Source organism: Hyperolius riggenbachi, chromosome 6 (assembly GCF_040937935.1).
Source record: "Hyperolius riggenbachi isolate aHypRig1 chromosome 6, aHypRig1.pri, whole genome shotgun sequence".
Classification (NCBI taxonomy): domain Eukaryota; kingdom Metazoa; phylum Chordata; class Amphibia; order Anura; family Hyperoliidae; genus Hyperolius; species Hyperolius riggenbachi.
Genome location: NC_090651.1, coordinates 173,019,761 through 173,044,322, shown reverse-complemented (window position 1 = coordinate 173,044,322; position 24,562 = coordinate 173,019,761). Strand labels below are relative to the sequence as shown.

Genomic DNA, 24,562 nt, shown 5'->3' with positions numbered 1-24,562 from the left:
TTTTGATTTTTTTACACACAATTGTCCATTTACAGAGTTATTTCTCCCACCCAGCATGGGTATGTGTAAAAATACACCCCAAAACACATTGTACTACTTCTCCCGAGTATGGTAATACCACATGTGTGGCACTTTTGTGCACCCTAACTGCGCTAAAGGGCCCAAAGTCCAATGAGTACCTTTAGGATTTCACAGGTCATTTTGCGGAATTTGATTTCCAGACTACTCCTCACGGTTTAGGGCCCCTAAAATGCCAGGGCAGTATAGGAACCCCACAAATGACCCCATTTTAGAAAGAAGACACCCCAAGGTATTCCGTTAGGAGTATGGTGAGTTCATAGAAGATTTTATTTTTTGTCACAAGTTAGTGGAAAATGACACTTTGTGGAAAAAACAATAAAAATCAATTTTCCGCTAACTTTTGACAAAAAAAAAATCTTCTATGAACTCACCATACTCCTAACGGAATACCTTGGGGTGTCTTCTTTCTAAAATGGGGTCATTTGTGGGGTTCCTATACTGCCCTGGCATTTTAGGGGCCCTAAACCGTGAGGAGTAGTCTGGAAATCAAATTCCGCAAAATGACCTGTGAAATCCTAAAGGTACTCATTGGACTTTGGGCCCTTTAGCGCGGTTAGGGTGCACAAAAGTGCCACACATGTGGTATTGCCGTACTCGGGAGAAGTAGTACAATGTGTTTTGGGGTGTATTTTTACACATACCCATGCTGGGTGGGAGAAATACCTCTGTAAATGGACAATTGTGTGTAAAAAAAATTAAAAAATTGTCATTTACAGAGATATTTCTCCCACCCAGCATGGGTATGTGTAAAAATACACCCCAAAACACATTATACTACTTCTCCTGAGTACGGCAATACCACATGTGTGGCACTTTTTTGCAGCCTAACTGCGCTAAGGGGTCCAAAGTCCAATGAGCACCTTTAGGCTTTACAGGGGTGCTTACAATTTAGCACCCCCCAAAATGTCAGGACAGTAAACACACCCCACAAATGACCCCATTTTGGAAAGTAGACCCTTCAAGGTATTCAGAGAGGGGCATGGTGAGTCTGTGGCAGATTTCATTTTTTTTTTTTGGTGCAAGTTAGTAGAAATGGAAACTTTTTTTTTTTTTTTCTCACAAAGTGTCATTTTCCGCTTACTTGTGACAAAAAATAATATCTTCTATGAACTCACTATGCCTCTCAGTGAATACTTTGGGATGTCTTCTTTCCAAAATGGGGTCATTTGGGGGGTATTTATACTATCCTGGAATTCTAGCCCCTCATGAAACATGACAGGGGGTCAGAAAAGTCATAGATGCTTGAAAATGGGAAAATTCACTTTTTGCACCATAGTTTGTAAACGCCATAACTTTTACCCAAACCAATAAATATATGCTGAATGGGTTTTTTTTTTAATCAAAAACATGTTTGTCCACATTTTTCGCGCTGCATGTATACAGAAATTTTACTTTATTTGAAAACTGTCAGCACAGAAAGTTAAAAAAATCCTTTTTTTGCCAAAATTCATGTCTTTTTTGCTGAATATAATAAAAAGTAAAAATCGCAGGAGCAATCAAATAGCACCAAAAGAAAGCTTTATTAGTGACAAGAAAAGGAGCCAAAATTCATTTAGGTGGTAGGTTGTATGAGCGAGCAATAAACCGTGAAAGCTGCAGTGGTCTGAATGGAAAAAAAGTGGCCGGTCCTTAAGGGGTAGAAAGCCCTAGGTCCTCAAGTGGTTAAGATGTTTGACCAGTAGTAAGCCACTTACACGACCCTGCAATATCACTCACACCACTCTAACTAACATTACCATTTCCCTCATCTTATAATGGGAACCTCACTTAAATTCAAAGATTGTATAAAAAATGGGGCAAGTGGCAGGTCAGAATTAAGGCCAATAGGCATCACTGTCCAGAGCGTAAAAGTCAACCTGGATTTAATTTGGCACAATTTTTTATCTAAGTCCCCATGATGGGATCTGCATTTTAAAGGGGAACTGAAGTAAGGTGTATACAGAGGCTGCCATATTTATTTCCTTTTAAGCAATACCAGTTGCCGGGTAGCCCTGCTGGCAGGCTCGTACTGACCCACCGAACTGCCAATGAAAGGATCGGTGGGCCCCGCCTCCTGGGGGCCCCAGAGCGGGCACATCGCAGGAAGGGGGGAAATTGGGCACACAGAGCGGCGGGGAGGGAGGAAGCTTCCCCCTCTCCCTCACCTAGGGGCCCCTCCTCCGCGCTCCCCCTTCCGCACTCCCCCTCCCTCCAAAATTGCAGCCAGCGGCTGTGAGCAAACAATAGCTTTATCGGCATGATGAGATGAGATCCATCGCTCTGCATGCCGCTGGCTGGTCTGGTCTCCTGCAATGCACTGTGTCCAATCACGCTCTCACAGTACTTCCTGTGAGAGCGTGATTGGACACAGTGCATTGCAGGAGACCAGACCAGCCAGTGGCACGCAGAGCGATGGATCTTCTCATCTTATCATGCCGGTAAGCTATTCCCCGCTCGCTGCCTCTGGCTGCAATTTTGGAGGGAGGGGGAGTGCGGAAGGGGGAGCGCGGAAGGGGGGCCCCTAGGTGAGGGAGAGGGGGGAAGCTTCCCCTCTCCCCGCCGCTCTGTGCCCACTACCCCCCCTTCCAAGCTGGGGGGGGGACTTAGACCTGGCTGCTGCCTACCTAACTGGGGACACCTGTGACCTGCCTACCTAAAGGGGTGGGGGCTCCAGGTGAGGGAGGGGGGTCCCTCTGTGCCCACTGCACCCCCTTTCAGCATGGGGGCCCCCACTAACTGGGGACCTGCCTTTGTGGGGATATCTGCCACCAATCTACTTGTATTTTGTAGGGATATCTGCTACCAATCTAATTGCATTTTGTGGGGATATCTGCCACCAATCTGATTGTATTTTGTTTGGAAAAATGCCGCCAATTTGATTGCATTTTGTGGGAATATCTGCCGCCAATCTATTTGCATTTTGTGGGGATATCTGCCGCCAATCTAATTGCATTTTGTGGGGATATCTGTCGCCAATCTATTTGCATTTTGTGGGGATATCTGCTGCCAATTTGATTGCATTTTGTGGGGATATCTGCCGCCAATCTAATTGCATTTTGTGGGGATATCTGCCGCCAATCTAATTGCATTTTGTGGGGATATCTGCCACCAATCTGATTGTATTTTGTTCAGAAATCTGACGCCAATTTGATTGCATTTTGTGGGGATATCTGCCGCCAATCTAATTGCGTTGTGGGGATATCTGCCACCAATCTAATTGTATTTTGTTGGGAAATCTGCCGCCAATTTGATTGCATTTGGTGGGGATATCTGCCGCCAATCTATTTGCATTTTGTGGGAATATCTGCCGCCAATCTATTTGCATTTTGTGGGGATATCTGCCGCCAATCTATTTGCATTTTGTGGGGATATCTGCTGCCAATTTTATTGCATTTTGTGGGGAATCTGCCGCCAATCTGATTGCATTTTATCGGAAAATCTGCTGCCATTTGACTACTTGATAAGTTATCATGAGGCATGTAACTACTTGATTATTTTATCTAAAATGTATCTGGTCAGACCTAATCTCTGTGAATAACACCGCTACTTATTTTGTGTTTTGTTTTTTTTAAAGTCTGCCCATGACTCATGATGACCACGCCGATGTTCCAGTGCGTGGTGACACCCCCTTATTTTTGCTGCGCGCGCCGCATGTGGACATATCCCTATTGGAGACTGTCCTCAGAAGTGCTTACAATCTATATTCCCTACCATAAAATCATGCAAAATTTTGGGAGTACATGTGTATGTGAGCCCAAAATTGGGGGAGGGGAGGGGGTGGACCCCAGGCTGAAACTTCCTCGGTGGGCTCTTAGTGTCCCAGTCCGACCCTGCCTGCTGGTCTATTTATCTGCAGTAGTATCTGAATAACACCAGAAACAAGCATGCAGCTAGTCTTGTCAGATCTGACTTTAAAGTCTGAAACACCTGATCTGCTGCATGTTTGTTCAGGGGCTATGGCTAATAGTGTTAGAAGCAGAGGATCAGCAGGGCTGCCAGGCAACTGGTATTGCTTAAAAGGAAATAAACATGGCAGCCTCCATATACCTCTCTCTTCAGTTCCCCTGTAATCACTCTCTTAACCACTTGCCGACCGCCCACAGCCGATGGGCGGCGGCAAAGTGGACGCCAAAAGGACCGCAATACGCCCAAGGGCATTGCGTCCTTTTGGCATGCCGGGGGAGCGATCGCGTCATTGATGACGCGCGCTTCCCCCGGCAACTGGCTCCGCCCACCCGCGACGACAACCCGCCGGCCGTTCGGAAGCGCCGGCGGGTTGTTAACCCCGCGATCGCCGCTACAAAGTGTATAATACACTTTGTAATGTATACAAAATGTATTATACAGGCTGCCTCCTGCCCTGGTGGTCCCAGTGTCCGAGGGACCACCAGGGCAGGCTGCAGCCACCCTAGTCTGCACCTAAACACACTGATCTGTCCCCCCCCGCCCCCTGATCACCCACAGCACCCCTCAACCCCCCCCCCCCCCCGCCCACCCCCCAGACCACTGTTTGCACCCAATCACCCCCCTAATAACCCATCAATCACTCTCAGTCACTATCTGTCAATGCTATTTTTTAAAAAAAATTCTCTAAACTGCCCCCCCTGTGTACTGTATGCATCTATCCCCCCTGATCACCTGTTAATCACCTGTCAATCACCCGTCAATCACCCATCAATCACCCCCTGTCACTGCCACCCATCAATCAGCCCCTAACCTGCCCCTTGCGGGCAATCTGATCACCCACCCACACCATTAGATTGCCCGCAAACCCGCCGTCAAATCACCTCCCAAGTGTATTGTTTACATCTGTTCTCTTCTCTAAACACCCACTAATTACTCGTCAATCACCCATCAATCACCCCCTATCACCACCTGTCACTGTTACCTATCAGATCAGACCCTAATCTGCCCCTTGCGGGCACCCAATCACCTGCCCACACGCTCAGATTGCCCTCAGACCCCCCCCCCCCCCTTTATCAATTCACCAGTGCATTAATTACATCTGTTCTTCCCTGTAATAACCCACTGATCACCTGTCAATCACCTGCCAATCACTTGCCAATCACCTATCACCCATCAATCACCCCCTGTCACTGCCACCCATCAATCAGCCCCTAACCTGCCCTTGCGGGCAATCTGATCACCCACCCACACCATTGGATCGCCCTCAAACCCGCCGTCAAATCACCTCCCAAGTGTATTGTTTACATCTGTTCTCTTCTCTAAACACCCACTAATTACCCATCAATCACCCATCAATCACCCCCTATCACCCCCTATCACTGTTACCTATTAGATCAGACCCTAATCTGCCCCTTGCGGGCACCCAATCACCCACCCACACGCTCAGATTGCCCTCAGACCCCCCCTTATCAATTCGCCAGTGCATTAATTACATCTGTTCTTCCCTGTAATAACCCACTGATCACCTGTCAATCACCTGCCAATCACCTATCACCCATCAATCACCCCCTGTCACTGCCACCCATCAATCAGCCCCTAACCTGCCCCTTGCGGGCAATCTGATCACCCACGCACACCATTAGATCGCCCGCAAACCCGCCGTCAAATCACCTCCCAAGTGTATTGTTTACATCTGTTCTCTTCTCTAAACACCCACTAATTACCCATCAATCACCCATCAATCACCCCCTATCACCACCTGTCACTGTTACCTATCAGATCAGACCCTAATCTGCCCCTTGCGGGCACCCATTCACCCGCCCACACGCTCAGATTGCCCTCAGACCCCCCCCCCCCCCCTTATCAATTCGCCAGTGCATTATTTACCTCTGTTCTTCTTTGTAATAACCCACTGATCACCTGTCAATCACCCATCAATCACCCCCTGTCACTGCCACCCATCAATCACCCCCTGTCACTGCCACCCATCAATCAGCCCCTAACCTGCCCCTTGTGGGCAATCTGATCACCCACCCACACCAATAGATCGCCCGCAGATCCGACGTCAGATCACCTCCCAAGTGCATTGCATCTGTTCTCTCCTCTAAACACCCACTAATTACCCATCAATCACCCCCTGTCACCACCTGTCACTGCTACCCATCAGATTAGACCCCTATGTGCCCCTAGGGCACCCAATCACCCGCCCACACCCTCAGACCCCAGCCCTTATCACCTCGCCAGTGCATTGCTTGCATCTATTCCCCCCACTAATCACACCTTGAGACACCCATCAATCACCTCCTGTCACCACCTGTCACCCCCTAGCACACCTACCCATCAGATCAGGCCCTAATTTGCCCCGTGTGGGCTCCTGATCACTCGGTCAAACCCTCAGACCCCCTTCCGATCACCTCCCCAGTGCATTGATTGCATCTATTTCCCCCTCTAACCACCCCCTGAGACACCCATCAATCACCTCCTGTCACCCCCCTAGCACTCCTATCCATCAGATCAGGCCCAATACAACCTGTCATCTAAAAGGCCACCCTGCTTATGACCGGTTCCACAAAATTCGCCCCCTCATAGACCACCTGTCATCAAAATTTGCAGATGCTTATACCCCTGAACAGTCATTTTGAGACATTTGGTTTCCAGACTACTCACGGTTTTGGACCCGTAAAATGCCAGGGCAGTATAGGAACCCCACAAGTGACCCCTTTTTAGAAAAAAAGACACCCCAAGGTATTCTGTTAGATGTATGACGAGTTCATAGAAGATTTTATTTTTTGTCAAAAGTTAGCGGAAATTGATTTTTATAGTTTTTTCACAAAGTGTCATTTTTCACTAACTTGTGACAAAAAATAAAATCTTCTATGAACTCACCATACACCTAACGGAATACCTTGGGGTGTCTTCTTTCTAAAATGGGGTCACTTGTGGGGTTCCTATACTGCCCTGGCATTTTAGGGGCCCTAAACCGTGAGGAGTAGTCTAGAAAACAAATGCCTCAAAATGACCTGTGAATAGGATGTTGGGCCCCTTAGCGCACCTAGGCTGCAAAAAAGTGTCACACATGTCATATCGCCGTACTCAGGAGAAGTAGTATAATGTGTTTTGGGGTGTATTTTTACACATACCCATGCTGGGTGGGAGAAATCTCTCTGGAAATGGACAATTGTGTGTAAAAAAAATCATAAAATTGTCATTTACAGAGATATTTCTCCCACCCAGCATGGGTATGTGTAAAAATACACCACAAAACACATTATACTACTTCTCCTGAGTACAGTGGTACCACATGTGTGGCACTTTTTTGCACCCTAAGTGCGCTAAGGGGCCCAAAGTCCAATGAGAACCTTTAGGATTTCACAGGTCATTTTGCGACATTTGGTTTCAAGACTACTCCTCACGGTTTAGGGCCCCTAAAATGCCAAGGCAGTATAGGAACCCCACAAATGACCCCATTTTAGAAAGAAGACACCCAAAGGTATTCCATTAGGAGTATGGTGAGTTCATAGAAGATTTTATTTTTTGTCACAAGTTAGCGGAAAATGCCACTTTGTGAAAAAAAACAATTAAAATCAATTTCCGCTTACTTGTGACAAAAAATAAAATCTTCTATGAACTCACCATACTCCTAACGGAATACCTTGGGGTGTCTTCTTTCTAAAATGGGGTCATTTGTGGGGTTCCTATACTGCCCTGGCATTTTAGGGGCCCTAAACCGTGAGGAGTAGTCTAGAAAACAAATGCCTCAAAATGACCTGTGAATAGGATGTTGGGCCCCTTAGCGCACCTAGGCTGCAAAAAAGTGTCACACATGTGGTATCGCCGTACTCAGGAGAAGTAGTATAATGTGTTTTGGGGTGTATTTTTACACATACCCATGCTGGGTGGGAGAAATCTCTCTGCAAATGGACAATTGTGTGTAAAAAAAAATCAAAAAATTGTCATTTACAGAGATATTTCTCTTACCCAGCATGGGTATGTGTAAAAACACACCACAAAACACATTATACTACTTCTCCTGAGTACAGCGGTACCACATGTGTGGCACTTTTTTGTGCCCTAAGTGCGCTAAGGTGCCCAAAGTCCAATGAGTACCTTTAGGATTTCACAGGTCATTTTGCGACATTTGGTTTCAAGACTACTCCTCACGGTTTAGGGCACCTAAAATGCCAGGGCAGTATAGGAACCCCACAAATGACCTCATTTTAGAAAGAAGACACCCAAAGGTATTCCGTTAGGAGTATGGTGAGTTCATAGAATATTTTATTTTTTGTCACAAGTTAGCGGAAAATGACACTTTGTGAAAACAGACAATTTAAATCAATTTCCGCTTACTTGTGACAAAAAATAAAATCTTCTATGAACTCACCATACTCCTAACGGAATACCTTGGGGGGTCTTCTTTCTAAAATGGGGTCATTTGTGGGGTTCCTATACTGCCCTGGCATTTTAGGGGCCCTAAACCGTGAGGAGTAGTCTTGAAACCAAATGTCGCAAAATGACCTGTGAAATCCTAAAGGTACTCATTGGACTTTGGGCCCCTTAGCGCAGTTAGGGTGCAAAAAAGTGCCACACATGTGGTATCGCCGTACTCAGGAGAAGTAGTATAATGTGTTTTGTGGTGTATTTTTATACATACCCATGCTGGGTGGGAGAAATATCTCTGTAAATGGACAATTGTGTGTAAAAAAAATAAAAAAAATTGTCATTTACAGAGATATTTCTCCCACCCAGCATGGGTATGTGTAAAAATACACCCCAAAACACATTATACTACTTCTCCTGAGTACGGCAATACCACATGTGTGGCACTTTTTTGCAGCCTAACTGCGCTAAGGGGCCCAAAGTCCAATGAGCACCTTTAGGCTTTGCAGGGGTGCTTACAATTTAGCACCCCCAAAATGCCAGGACAGTAAACACACCCCACAAATGACCCCATTTTGGAAATTAGGCCCTTCAAGGTATTCAGAGAGGAGCATAGTGAGTCCGTGGCAGATTTCATTTTTTTTTTGTCGCAAGTTAGAAGAGATGGAAACTTTTTTCCATTTTTTTTTTGTCACAAAGTGTCATTTTCTGCTAACTTGTGACAAAAAATAAAATCTTCTATGAACTCACCATGCCTCTCAGTGAATACTTTGGGAGGTCTTCTTTCCAAAATGGGGTCATTTGGGGGGTATTTATACTATCCTGGAATTTTAGCACCTCATGAAACATGACAGGTGGTCAGAAAAGTCAGTGATGCTCCAAAATGGGAAAATTCACTTTTGGCACCATAGTTTATAAACGCTATAACTTTTACCCAATCCAATAAATATACACTGAATGTTTTTTTTTATCAAAGACATGTAGCAGAATAACTTTCACGCTCAAATGTATAGGAAATTTTACTTTATTTGAAAAATGTCAGCACAGAAAGTTAAAAAAGTCATTTTTTTGACAAAATTCATGTCTTTTTTGATGAATGTAATAAAAACTAAAATTCGCAGCAGCAATCAAATAGCACCAAAAGAAAGCTGTATTAGTGACAAGAAAAGGAGGTAAAATTCATTTAGGTGGTAGGTTGTATGACTGAGCAATAAACCGTGAAAGCTGCAGTGGTCTGAATGGAGAAAAAGGCTCTGGTCCTTAAGGGGTAGAAAGACTGTGGTCCTCAAGTGGTTAAACTTCAAACACTCCAGGGTTTTTTCATGGTGCAGCTTAAAATGTAATCCCAAGGGGATGGGCTCAATCAAATCTAATGCAAATTTTGGAATTGAACTGACAAACAGCAGCAATTTTTCATATTACACCCATGTTACCTTTATTTTTAACCCTTCCCTTACTTAAAGGCTCTGGCCCCTTAAGAACCAGAGCCTCCCTCCTTCCCCTTCCTTTTCAGCTGTGACTCAAACAGTATTTGGCTTAATGAAATTAGCACCTCATCAGGATATAGAGCACAGCTGTGTGAGCAGACTGCAGTGGTGACAGCAGTGCAGAGATAACAACCTGAGTATGCGGTGACGAGACATTGAGATTTACGTCCTGACAAAGGTTAAGAGGCGTAGATTTCAATTTCTTGTGTCCGGAACAGGTTAACATTAACTACTGTGGAAAAATGCACGTGTTGTCCAGGAAAATGCATGTGAAGATAGGTGTGCCTTTTTCACACACACAAATGTTTCATTAAGCTTTAAGCAATGCCATTTGTCTGGCTGTCGTGAATTTTTGGGTATCGAACATTTCTGAGTCCCAAACCTGGAAAAGGCATGCATGCTTGTTCTGAGTAAGCAACTCAGAAGATAATAGAGTCAGTAGATCAGCACAACAGCCAGGCAATACTATATTTAAAGGGAACCTAAACTGAGAAGGATATGGATTTTTCCTTTTAAAATAATACCAGTTGCCTGACTCTCCTGCTGCTCCTGTGTCTCTAATACTTTTAGCCACAGCCCCTCAACAAGCATGCAGATCAGGTGCTCTGACTGAAGTCAGACTGGATTAGCTGCATTCTTGTTTCAGGTGTGTAATTCAGCCACTGCTGGAGCCAAAAGGCCCATACACACGTCGGATTTGCGCGAACGACGGGTCGTTTGAACGTTCCGTCGTTCGCACGTTCCCGCATGAAATCCGGCGTGTGTACAGACTATCGTTCGGGAGATAAGACTGGTTACCAACGATCCGCCGGGCGGATCGCTGGTAACCAGTCTTATCTCCCGAACGATAGTCTGTACACACGCCGGATTTCATGCGGAAACGTGCGAACGACGGAACGTTCAAACGACCCGTCGTTCGCGCAAATCCGACGTGTGTATGGGCCTAAAGAGATCAGCAGGACTGACAGGCAATTGGTATTGTTTAAAAGGAAACATCCATATCCCTCTCAGTTTAGGTTCCCTTTAAAAGACATTCAGAAATGGCAATTCAAAAGCTAAATGTAATTATACTAAGTACCCCAAATGTATTAATATCTTCCAGCCAGCGCTGTAATAAAAATATATATTTTATTTAAATAATATAAGATCCTTACTTAACCACTTGACCACTACAGGTGGTGTTCCTTTATGGACCAGAGCAATTTTCACATTTCAGCGCTCCTCCCATTCATTCACCAATAACTTTATCACTACTTATTACACCAAAATCATTTGTTTCTTTTTTTTCGCCACGAGTTAGGCTTTCTTTGGGTGTTTGTTTGTTGTTTTTTTTTATAATAATTATTGTATCCTATATGCATTTTAACACGAATAATAAGAAAACATTGAAAAATTCATTATTTTTTAAAGCTTTCAGCCACTGTAGTTTTTTTTTTTTTAAATAAAATGTGCTACTGTGCATAAAACTCACATTTTTATTTGCCTATTTGTCCGGGTTATTACAAAGTTTAAATTATGTCACTAGTACAATGTATGGCGACAATATTTTATTTGAAACAAAAGTGTATTTTTTCAGTTATATGTTCGTTTATACAATATCACTAATTACAAGCCATTATTTGCAAAAATAATAGTAATATACCTCCATGACATACATAAGGTGATTATTTATTGGTTTGGGTTTTTTTTTTTTTTACAAGTATTTTATTTTGGTAATGGGGAGGGAGGTAAGGGGTTAATTAATGAGGGATTTATTTATTTTTATTTAATTTAATGTTATGTAATGGTATTTTATGTAGGTGTCTTTTTACTTTTTGGTCATTATGAACAATTCACAGAAAGTTTTTTGTGTGTTTTTACTTTTACTTTGAGAATGACCACCAGCATCTCGCTGATGCCTTGGTCATTCATTACAGGCACCTATATCGATTTTGAGAACACACATTCACATACACCAATCAATATATTAACGGGCGGCAACGAGAACGTGCGTGGGGTGCGCACGAGCCTGTGCAGCAGGTGACCACAGCGAAGTACGTATATGTATGCCCCTGGAGCTAAGATGATGTCTCAAGAAGCGTAGATATACTGTACCTGGTACGATAAGTGGTTAAAGCAAATCTGAAGCGAAAATAACCTTATGGTAGAATGAATTGTATGTGTAGTACAGCTAATAAATAGAACATTAGAAGCAAAGAAAAGAGTCTCTTATTATTTTCCAAAAGCAAGAAGTTTTATATCAGGATGATACCATTTATTGGCTAACTAAAAATGAATAAAAATAAGCAAGCTTTCGGCCTTGCAGCCTTCGTCTGGCTTATATCCTGTTAGTTATTTATTATTATTATTATTATTTTCCAGTACAGGAAGAGTTAAAAAAAAACTTCAGTTGTTATTTATGCAAAAGAGCTTCTCTGAGTTCTTCGACCCACTGGGTCAAATACAGCCTTGTTTTCTGGTGCACTTTAAACTGAAAAGAAACAGTAAGAGAGAGCTTGTGATAAGGTTTTACTTCAGGAAAGTTCAAAGGGTCATTATTTCTGCTTTGTTTTATAGTTTTAAAGACAGAATGTGCTTTTAAAACTGCAATTGGACAGAATGATGCAATGTTATTAAAAAAAAAAAAGCTATAGAACTGAAAAAAAAATAAAAAATATGAGACTCTTTTTTTGCTACTAATGTTTTATTCATTATCAGTACTACTCATACAATTCATTATATCATAAGTTTGGGTTTTTTTCACTTCAGATTTGCTTTAAGAGTAGCCAGGTGTAAAAAAAAATGGCTAAAACAGCTTGGAAAAGGAGACTAGCTCCAAATTTATTAGATATGTATCTGTAAGAGTTATACTGCTGATTTTTTCACTTTGACACTTCGATACTTATCTGGGGCTTTTTCCATCCCTCTGATGTCTTCCCAGCTCCTCACCGTCATCCCATGCTGCTCGGTTCCCTCTGTGTCACCCTCTGGGCTTGATTCACTAAACCGTGATAACTAATATCGCGGTCACACTAGCGTTTTTCACGCAAAAATTTGTAGTTGCGTGTGAAAAAACGTTACGCGCGTCATAAGGCGCGAAAAACGCTGGCGCGTCCGAGATATCAGTCATCACGGCTTAGTGAATCAAGCCCCCTGAACGCTGGATGTGCGGCCCATGATGCGTTTCTCCTCCAACACTCTCCCGTGGCTGGGCGCATTCTACACTTGCGCAATAAGTAAAAATTGCTACTGCTAATGTGCAGAACGCTCCCGGCCACAGTAGCGCAATCAAGGAACCCTGTGGTCAATGCCACACATGCGCAGTGGTTGGCGACACACTGAGTCACCTGGCTTCCAGAGGGGGTGCAGGGAGAATCAAGCAGCTCGGAGCGATTGGGAGGGAACAGGAAGACTTCGGTGGGGGGGGGGGGGGGGCTGTAAAAAGCCCCAGGTAAGTAACTTTTTTCAGTTAAGAATACCTTTAAAGAGGACCTGAACTTACTCTCTGCTCTAAAAGATACACAACAGCACAATAGCATTTAAAGAAAAACATTTCTTTGTTACAGCTGATACAAATCCTGCAATGAATCTGCAGTGTATCTACTTCCTGCTTTCATGGAAGCAGACATATTGTTAACATCCTGTGTGTATCAATTATCTCTCTGCCGTGGCAGGCATCTAATATAGCTGAAGGTTGAAATTACACCTTGTGTTTAGTCACAGATGAGGTGGATTAGACAGGCTAAACTCTAAATACATACAGGGTGCATTTCTATGTTTTACTTCTGTCCTGTGCAAGAGTTCAGGTCCAATTTAAAGGATACATGAGCTGAAAAAGAATACAAAGCTTTACTTATCTGGAGCTTCTTCCAGCCTCTAGAAGTTTGTGTGTCACTCGCTGCAGTTTCCCCATGCTCCAGGGTCCCTTAATGATTGCCAACCTGCCGAGTCGGCGGCTTCTGCGCATGCATGGGTACCTCTCGATTTACAAATAAGAAAGAGGGCAAACTTAAATTGGAGCAAAAATCACATACTTACCTAAGAAAATAGAAGCCTCTGGATCCTGTAGATGCTTCCCAGGACATCCTCCAGTCCTCCGTTGCTGCTCACAGACCTCCCAAAAATTACCAACAGTGGTTTGTTGGTAAGATTACCAATCAGATGATTGGGGCTGTGCGTTTCTTCAAGCATAAGCATAACCTTACTGCAGAGGCGTAGCTAGGGCTTTCAGCGCCCGGGGACAAAGACTATTAATGCGCCCTGCAAGGAGGGACCTTCAGCGCGCTGCGTGGCCATACAAAAATAAATGGGCGTGACCATACAAAAATGTGGGCGTGGTAATGGGTGGGGCCAAATATACATGACCTTAGCAGTGGTGTAAAAGGTCTGCCAGGGAAGTTTGAGCTCTGCCATAGTTTTTCCCCCAAAATACATGTAATCTGACAGCATTTCACCAAAAATACATGTAATTTGGCAGAGGTTCCTCCAAAATACAGATAATTTGGCAATGGTTCCCCCAAAATAGACATAATCTGGCAGGAGTGGTTGCCCCAAAATACATATAATCTGGCAGCTGTAACCCTAAATACACTTAATCTGGCAGCAGCGGTTCCACAAAAATACAGTTAATCTGGCAGCAGTTCCCCCAAAATAGGTGCCCCCAGTATAGGTAACCAGGTCTATAGGTGTCCCCAGTGGAAGTAACCAGGCCTATAGGTGTCCCCAGAATAGGTAGCCAGGTGTATATGTTTCCCCAGTATAGGTAGCCAGGTGTATATGTGTGCCCAGTATATGTAGCCAGGTGTATATATGTCCCCAGTATAAGTAGCCAGTGGTATATGTCCCCAGTATAAATAGCCAGGTGTATATATGTCCCCTGTATAAGTAGCCAGGGGTATATGTCCCCAGTATAAGTAGCCATGTGTATAAATGTCCCCTGTATAAGTAGCCAGGGGTATATGTGCCCAGTATATGTAGCCAGGTGTATATATGTCCCCTGTATAAGTAGCCAGGTGTATATATGTCCCCTGTATAAGTAGCCAGGGGTATATGTGCCCAGTATATGTAGTCAGGGGTATATGTACCCAGTATAAGTAGCCAGGTTTATATATGTCCCCTGTATAAGTAGCCAGGGGTATATGTGCCCAGTATATGTAGCTAGGTGCCCCCCTCCCCCACCACCTTCTCTCTCACTCCCCCTGCAGATATGAGCGGTGAGCGGGCAGCATAACACTTACTCCATTCGCGCGGAGAAGACAGATCTGTGCTTCGCTAATCTGGTCTAGTCTAGATAGATAAGGGCTTCCGCACTTGAAGTGTAGGGTAATTCATTTAGCTGGTGGAGTAGCAGAGGTTAGTTTTGGGTAGTTAGTGCAGGTAGTGGGGCAACAGGGGTTAGTATAGCTTAGAAAGAGACAGAAGGGGGGGCGGGGACACCACAAGATGCCCCTGTACCATGGACGCACCAGGTTTAGAGTATTTCATTTTTTCCCTGATTTTTGTCCTCCAAACCTAGGTGCGTCTTATCGTCCAGAGCTTCTTATGGTCCGAAAAATACAGTAATGTTATTATTGTGTGCTATTGGAATTACACTTGTTACTACTGTATGTGATCAAGTCAATATCTGCAGTCGAACACAGTGAATCCAGCGCAGGAGACTTGGGCGCACAGGGAGTAACTTCTGCACCATCAGAAGACGGAGCTGAAGTTACTTTTAAAACACAATAATTCGGCTTCCAGCAACTGCTGGAAGCTGAATTATTTCATTCCCCACCATCCATGGCGTATTAGCCAATAGTATTTAACACTTCCGGGACTTGTGCAGCAGCAGGATCAGCCATATACCGGCTGTATCCTGTGCCCAAGTCTTACGCACCGATTCCTCGCGTACGCATCTGCATTGCACTGGGGCTTTCACACCCTCAAGGGATAGACAGATTGTTGGTGGAGACGAGAGGTAATTAACTTCTCTGTGCTGCCGCACTACTCTGCATTCCAGGGGGGAGGGGTCTCCACAAAGCCTGCAGCAGAACCCAATATCGCCACCACACACCAAGCCCCCTGTGTCTATGGTCCCAATAGCAGCCGTTATGGTGATCCCTACACCACTAAATCCAGTGACATTTTCAGCAGAGAGCGGGGCTATGTGCCAGCAGTGTGTGGACATGGTGCCCCGGGAAAGACTCACTACAAGAAGACAGGACAGGTAATTATAACTTTACAGGAGAAGAGCATCCTATGAATTTGTGTTACAGGCTGGATATCCACTTTAAGAAATGCCTCTGCCAAATAAAAGTTATGTAAATGTGCCCCTTACAGAAAATACCATTAACCACTTGAGGACTGCAGTGTTAAACCCCCTAAAGACCAGGCCATTTTTTACCTAATTGATCACTGCAGCTTTAAGGCATAGCTGCAGGGTCCCACAAATCAGCACACAAGTGATCCCCCCCCCCCTTTTCTCCTCACCAACAGAGCTTCCTGTTGGTGGGGTCGGATCCCCTCCACCGCAGTGTTTATTTATTTATTTTTTTACACAAATATTTGCATTAGTTTTTTATTAATACATTTTGCTATTTTTACTTTTTTCTAAAACTTCTCCCTCCCCCCAGCCGGCCAATTCTGGCAATCGGCTCTCATAGGCTTTAGCCTATGAGAGCCGATCACTCTCCTGTGTCCCAGGGGGACAGCTGTGTCACACGGCTGTCCCCAGTACAGCGCTGCTGCAGATCGCAGCGCTGTACTTAGTCAAAAGATGGCAGTTTCTCCGTCTAACAGTCTCTCAGCTCCGCTCCGCCCCGCCCACCAAGCAGGAGATGCGCGGGCAGCCTGTGCGCGATCTCCTGCAAAACAGAGCCCCAGGACTTTACGCCTATCGGCGTTAGGCGGTCCTGGGGCTGCTGCGGCGGTAACGCCCGTTGGCGTGACACGGTCGGGAGGTAGTTAACACAGCAGCTTTCAGAAGTTGCTTTTAGAATTTTAAAGGACCACTATTAAAAAAAAAAAAGTAAAATCTGAAAGAACCAACAGCTTTTGGACTAGTCCATCTCCTCATGGTTTTCTTTGTTTTCAAAGGTATTTCCTGAATGGCAGTTGCTAAATCTAACTGCATAAATAGTCAGATACCAGCCAACCTTCCTATTTGCTTGCTCACTTTTTTGGCAGTTAGACTTAGCAACTGCCGTTCAGTAAATGCTTTTGAAAATAAAACAAACTGAGAGTTCCCCCTGAGGAGATAGACTAGCCCAAAACCGGTCGGTTCTGTGAGATTGAACTGCATACTTTTTTTTGCTATAGTGGTCCTTTAAAATGCCAGCTTGATGTTCCTTAGCATCTTAGCTCTTAGCTCAAGGACATAGACATGTGCGGATATTAGGGTCATACAGTCTTTCCACAAGACCCCAGTCCTATGCTGATTGCTCTCATCTCAGCATGTCTAGGACACAGTCACATTTCATCCCAGTGATACTCTTGCACGTTTAAGCCTCATATCACTCTTACTCCAGTGCTTATTGTCTTATGTTTGACTCATGACTATTTTTACCAGATCAGTTATTACTGCCATTTATGCAAGCATAAAACCCCTGTGATCTCTCTCACAGCCCATTTATAGCCATTTGTTTTGCTAACCCTCTTAGCAGCAGCATTCTTCTATACAATATATCCACTATCTTCTCTCTTCTTTTCTCCGATGTCTGCCACCTGTGTTTGTTGCTTTTGGCAGGCTCTTTGTTTAAAGCGTCAGATCTCTCAGTGCCCATCAATGGCCTGATTCGCCACAATGTAAAAGGCCAAAAATAAAGCAGAGCCTTGGTAGAATAATTCAGACTATACACACATTGGTACCCACAGCACTGATGCATAGCGCTCTTACCTTTAAACATCAGTGCACTAGGACCGGAGATAAGAAAAACTGTTCTAGGGTCAATGCTGATGATCGTTGCTTTCCTCCCTGCTTTGATATATCCTTCTTCCCTTGCCTCCCTTCTTCCTGCACTTGAGTTGTAGCAGCCAGCTACGCTACTGCTGCTCAGGTCACGTGGTTTGTATAATGAGCATCCCAGCGGCTTCTCTACAGATGCTCCCAGACAGGAGGAAGATACTGTGGAGCATGAAAGATGCAGAGAGACAGCCAGTGTACGATCAGGCAAAATAACAGATAACGTTGCTATATTTGAGTTAAAGCATATATATGTTCAAATATACTGATGTGGAATGTTTGTTACCATTGTTTTTTTATATATATATATATATATATATATATATATATATATATATATATATATATTTATTATTAATGTTATTATATATATTTTATATATCACTAACATCATATGAAGTTCTTTATAGTGTACTAATGTACATAGTCATGTCACTAACTGTCTTTCAGAGGTAAAGGAGTATAAATGCGTTTGCTTGCGCTGATTAGACAAATTACCTATTATCTGACTGCATTAAAGGAGAGTCTACGTAGCAGACCTCACTGTAAAATTGAACCACATACCTTAAAGAGAACCTGTACTGAGTAAAATTATTTAAAATAAACACTCGAGGTAACTTCAAATGAACATTACACAGTTACCTTGCCATCAGTTCCTCTCAGAAGCTCACCATTTTCTTCTGACAATAATCCCTTCCAGTTCTGACAACATTTTGTCAGAACTGAAATATATCAGTTGCTCTCAGTTATATATCAGTTGCTGTCAGTTACAGCTGAGAGGAGAACTGATGTGTCCATGTTTCCCTATGGCTCAAGTGAGCGATGTTACAGTTTAACAGTGTGCTGACCAGGAAGCTGTTATGGGGTAATGGCTATTTTCAAAATGGAGGACACAGAATTCCCTTGATCACAGTCAGGGATGCTCGGAAAATTCCGCGGAATTATTAATTCCGTGATTCCGGCCGGAATTAGCTAATTCCGATTCCGGTGGTCGGAACGGAATTCCTATACCTCTTAAACGGAATTCCGCGGAAATTTTATAATTCCGACGGAATTTTCCGGAATAACACCCAAAATATCTCTCTCTCTCTCTCTCGGCGTGGGATGAGAGCGGAGGAGCCAGCGCAGCACCGAGGCCACCGGGAGAAGAGAGGGATGGCTCATTAGGACCGAGCCTTCCCTCTCCTTAGGTAAGTATCTGACTTTTTTTTTTTAAACCAGGGTTACATTAGCTTTAACACATTGGTGCAAACAGCCGCAAAGGGTTGCCATTAGTTGACACTCCAAGGACATAAACTGTCAGTCCTCTCGGTGGCAATGTTTGTGTAATGGTGGCCATGCTCGTGCACACGTTGGCGAGAGTGCAAGCGATGATGATGTAAATTGTGAAAAATACTTTTTTCTTTTTTTTATTAATTGAAAATGTAAAAGTTATTTATAAAATTCTACAATGATTTTTTTCCTGATATGTTACTTTGATAACTGTGATAATTCAAGAGCTAATACCTGTACGGTGCCATAAAGAACTTGTGCTGTGTACAAACACCTGTGCCTTCTCAACTTGTGAATGTGAAAGCAATCTCTAATCCAACAAAACTGAGAAGCATCACAGAGAAAATTTCTCTGCAGATAATTGCAAGCTTGAAGGAGAGCTGTGGGGAGTGGACAATCATTCCCCGGAAAAATATGATGGTGATCGGAATGGATCTACCATGATGCTGGCCACTCCCCGTTCAGTGACAGACTTGGTGGGAACCAACATAAATTCTTGCCTGTCCCACTGATACTTCTGTGTAATCTTTCAGCGACCACATCAAGATAGTGTAGATGGCTGGCTTGAAGCTGTACCTTGTGGCAGCTCTCCAGAAGTACTACAAAGGAAATCATGCGCTGCCCGCAGGGCCAGATTTGTACCTTTTACCGCCCAAGGCCCCAGGGCCGGATTTGTACTTTCCAGTGCCCTAGGCCTGCTGTCACCAAGCCCCCCCCCCCCCCCCCCCCCCGCCATCACCACCACCAAAGAACATTCTGTCCAACTATCTGACTAGCGATCACTGGTTTGAATGGGCTCATTTCAGTTGTGCTGCTGTGCCCCTCATTGAACAAAGAATCAGTGGATGCTCTGTCCTCTCACGATGGAAATTTGCGCTCCTACTCGAATGTGCACAGCAGCCGATAGTGTTCTGGGAATGCATACTTGAGAAATGACGCTGATGTATGACCGGTACTCGTCAAGAATGCATAACACTGTACCGGCCTCAGTTGCTGAGCACATCTGGGCAGGAGCAGGAAATTACAAGGAGTGCGAGTGGCCAGAGCATGCGCTGCTTCTTTGTCCTCTGTGCGACTGGCTGCAGTCAGAGCCACAGACAGGTGGCAGGGCAGTGCAATGGAGAGAAGCCCATCCAAAGCAGAGAACAGGTAAGTAGCAAACATCCTGTCAAGACCTACTTTGGATGTTTGGTTGTAATTAGTGGACCTGAACTCAGAACTTCCTCTCTGCTCTAAAAGATACTCAGCAACATAATAACCTTTAAAGAAAAAACATGTCTTTGTTACAGCTAATACAATTCCTGCAATAAATAGACAGTGTGTCTAATTCCTACTTTCATGGAAGCAGACATATTAACATCTTGTGCTTTAAAATAAGCTTATATGCTGTGGCAGTCAGGTGACACAGGGAAGATATCAAATGTGTGATTAGACACAGATGTGGAAGAATTCGAAAGGCTCTCTAAATACATACATGGTGCATTTCTCTGCATGTTTTCCTTCTGTTCTGTGCAAGAGTTCAGCTCCACTTTAAAGCATCTGAATGACATTTATTTATATTTGCTAAAAAAATCTATGCATCTCTTTTGAATGCTGAATGTACATATGGTGGTGTGCTCTAACATACTGACAGTATACGGGAACAAAGTCTGAAGAAGGCTTATTAGCAGAATGATTACTCTTTTTCTTTTAAGCCAATAAATGGTATCATCCTGATTCAAAACTCTCTGCTTTTGCTGATGGCTAAGATGGTGCTTTACTGCTACAGGAAAGCAGAAGGATGCCAAACCAAACACACTAGCATAGAGGTAGTAACAGCTCAGGTGACAGTGACAGTTTAGCAATGAAAGGGAAGCATACAGCATTTTTATTCCAGGCTGCAGCAGTTCTCATAGATGGTCGGAGCTGAAGGACAGAAAATGAGTCAGTAAAGAGTTAACTTAAGCAGAGATGAGATCACTGGCTAGGAAGAAAAAAAAAGCAATAAAATAGGCCTAGATAAGAAAGTGTAATTTACAACTGCTGGGGTCAGTGTCACAGCTGTAAAAAAGAAGGCAAAGAAACTAGCAGAAATGTTTGTGAATGCTTGCATTAGAACTCAGCGGAACTTAGTTGTATCTGCTTTGTAATGTAAATCCCTGGTATTTCTCACATCCACTTGTACTGTATGTCGATCATATAGATAATTGAATCATCAGGTGACAGTTATGATTGATCCTGATTGTTATAACACATCAGGAAGTGAGAGGTGCAGGGATTGGGGAACTCTGGAATTCAGCTATTAGTGCAGAGCAGGGCGCTGGCTGGCTGCGCTGCGGGAACAGAGGAGATGATTTACTTTGACATATGACCTCTTCTCTCTCCAAGTCATGCCGCACTTCTGATCTTATCTGATTTTATCGCCCTAGGCCATGGCCTTTGTGGCCTTTGCAGAAATCCGGGCCTGCAAGGCCCACTGTCACCAACTGTCCCCCCCCCCCCAAACCTGGTGCCCACTGTTCCTGTGCTCGGATCCTCTGCGCATATTCAGGCTCCTCACTGCTGTCTGGGATTCTCTTCTTCCTTGTGGCTGTATTCCTGTTTGTGTGCAACCATACTGGGCCTGTGCAAGTATGGTCCATATATTAAGAACAAAACCTTTTGTGCATATCTGGTAGAAATTTGTAATAACAGAGGCGCCAAATTAGAATAAAAGCGTTTAAAATCAGTTTAAAAGGAGGGGGGTTGGTGGTTACCACCCTCAGGTATATAAGGACCAGCCAATGAGTCGTTATATATAAACCATATAATTAATTACAACATCTCCAGGCATGCAACGCGTTTCACGGGTCAAGTGCCTGCTTCATCAGGCAATCAGTGTTGGAGATACACACGGCTGTATCAATTTTAAGGCCCAGCGCCTACTGTACTTCTACAGTAGGCGCTGGGCCTTAAAATTGATACAGCCGTGTGTATCTCCAACACTGATTGCCTGATGAAGCAGGCACTTGACCCGTGAAACGCGTTGCATGCCTGGAGATGTTGTAATTAATTATATGGTTTATATATAACGACTCATTGGCTGGTCCTTATATACCTGAGGGTGGTAACCACCAACCCCCCTCCTTTTAAACTGATTTTAAACGCTTTTATTCTAATTTGGCGCCTCTGTTATTACAAATTTCTACCTGATTGAGTACACCCTTGGTGGAGGGGTGTATCCCCATTTTTCCTGTCTACAGAAAGCGACTTCTTAATACCTGAGTGGGGTCAGGTTATAATTCTCCCCACCTGTACATCCAGTGGTTGCCTTTGTGGTAACCCAGACTTGTGAGTATATTACTCATTATCGTTTCATTGTACTCCATTTGTTGTGACATACTACACTATATTGGGCTCTCGGTTTCATTTCTTTGTATTTTTCCAAGCTTTTGTGCATATCTGTTTCTTCTGTGCTCAAGAGACTTTGTGCTAATGGAAATGTGAGGCCCATACTCGTGCATGCCCAGTACAGTTACACTTGCAGATAGGAGCACAGCCACAAGAAAAAATAGGGTCCCGGGCAGCAATGAGGGGTTTAATATGTTCATGACCCCCCCCCCCCCCAGTATGGGTAGCCAGATGCTTTCTCCCCCTTAGTATAGGTAGTCAGATGCTGTCCCTCATGCCCCTTCCTTAGTATAAGTAGCCAAATTCTGTCCCTCCCTTTCCTTCCTTAGTATAGATAGTCAGATGCTGGCACCTGTTAACCTCCACTCCTTAGTATAAGTAGTCAGATGCTGCCCCCCCCCCAGTCAGGTGCTGATTCCTCCTCTTAGCATAGGTAGTCAGGTGCTGCCCCCCTTAGTATAGGTAATCAGGTGCTGTCTCCTCCCCTTAGCATAGGTAGTCAGGAGCTGCCCCCCTTAGTATAGGTAGTCAGATGCTGCCTCCTTCCCTTGGCATAGGTATTTAGGTGCTGTCCCCTTACTATAGGCATTCAGGTGCTGCCCCCCATAGCATAGGGAGTCAGGTGCTGTCCCCCCCCCCCCCCCTTAGCATAGGTAGTCAGGTGCTGCTCCCCTTAGTATTGGTAGTCAAGTGCGCCCCCCCCTTAGTATAGGTATTCAGGTGCTGTCCCCCCTTAGTATCGGCAGTCAGGTGCTGCCCCCCTTAGTATAGGTATTCAGGTGCTTCCCCCCCTTAATAAAGGTATACAGGTGCTGCTGCCCGCCTTAGTATAGGTATTCAGGTGCTGCCCTTTCTTAGTATAGGTATTCAGGTGCTGCCCCCCCTTTAGTATAGGTAGTCAGGTGCTGCCTAGAGATGTCGCGAACCTCCGATTTTCGGTTCGCGAACCGGGTTCGCAAACTTCCGCGGAAGGTTCGGTTCGCGGAAAAGTTCGCGAACCGCAATAGACTTCAATGGGGAGGCGAACTTTGAAAAATAGAAAAAATTATGCTGGCCACAAAAGTGATGGAAAAGATGTTTCAAGGGGTCTAACACCTGGAGGGGGGCATGGCGGAGTGGGATACATGCCAAAAGTCACGGGGAAAAATCTGGATGTGACGCAAAGCAGCGTTTTAAGGGCAGAAATCACATTGAATGCTAAATTGCAGGCCTAACGTGCTTTAAAACATCTTGCATGTGTATACATCAATCAGGGAGTGTAATTAGAGTACTGCTTCACACTGACACACCAAACTCACTGTGTAACGCACCGCAAACAGCTGTTTGTGTAGTGACGGCCATGCTGGACTACTGCGCAACAGGCAACATGTCGAGATTGCTCTTCCTCACTCAGTGATGTCAGGTAATGTGTGACTTCCTTCTCAACTTTCCATGGCATTGTTAAAAAGCTTACGTTTTGTTTTTAAATTACATTTTCTACTTGCTGTGTACTTGTTCAGTACCGCTACAATGAGAATCCTGTGATGGCGGGCAAGTCTGCCATTGTTTGTGACCCCGGGTAATGGCAGGGGAATGAGGGGTTTGAATCCGGTGTGGAGCCTGAGCAACGGCTACCACTACACATCCAAGGAGGGCAGCGGGCAGGCATGCACGCCCGCCTGCCCCGAGGTAGTGACCAAAAATAACAATACAGGAGGAGGACTTTCGAGGCCCTGCTGTGTACTTGAAATTAATGTACTTTAAATTATTTAACAAGAACTAGTTATGGCGGGCAAAGATGACACCACATTCCTTTCACGAGAATCATATGGAGGTGGGCAAGTCTGCCATTTGTGACCCCGGGTAATGGCCGGGGAATGAGGGATGGAATCCGGTGTGGAGCCTGAGAAACGGCTACCACTACACATCTAAGGAGGGCAGCAGGCAGGCATGCACGCCCGCCCCGAGGTAGTGACCAAAAATAATAATACAGGAGGCGGACTTTCGAGGCCCTGCTGTGTATTTGAAATGAATCAACTTTAAATCCTTTAACGGGAATCCGTTATGGAGGGCAAGTCTGCCATTGTCACCGCGGGGAATGAAGGTTGGATTCCGGCCCGAAGTGGGAGCCTGCTGAGACCCATGCTGTAGCTGCCCTGACCGTGCTTTGCAGACCAGGCATCTGTGGTCAGAT

General features: G+C 44.5%; 1 protein-coding gene across 2 annotated transcripts in view; it reads right to left on the bottom strand.

Moving 5' to 3' along the window:
* The window catches only part of SEPTIN3 (septin 3), a 298,561-nt gene extending 280,731 nt beyond the window's left edge, over positions 1 to 17,830 (bottom strand). For both annotated transcript variants that reach the window (XM_068240225.1, XM_068240226.1), the window contains exon 1: positions 17,683 to 17,830. In XM_068240225.1, the coding sequence (XP_068096326.1) occupies positions 17,683 to 17,692 (10 nt within the window). In that variant the 5' untranslated portion in view covers positions 17,693 to 17,830. The remainder of the gene's footprint in view (positions 1 to 17,682) is intronic.
* Between the last annotated feature and the right edge of the window lie 6,732 nt (positions 17,831 to 24,562).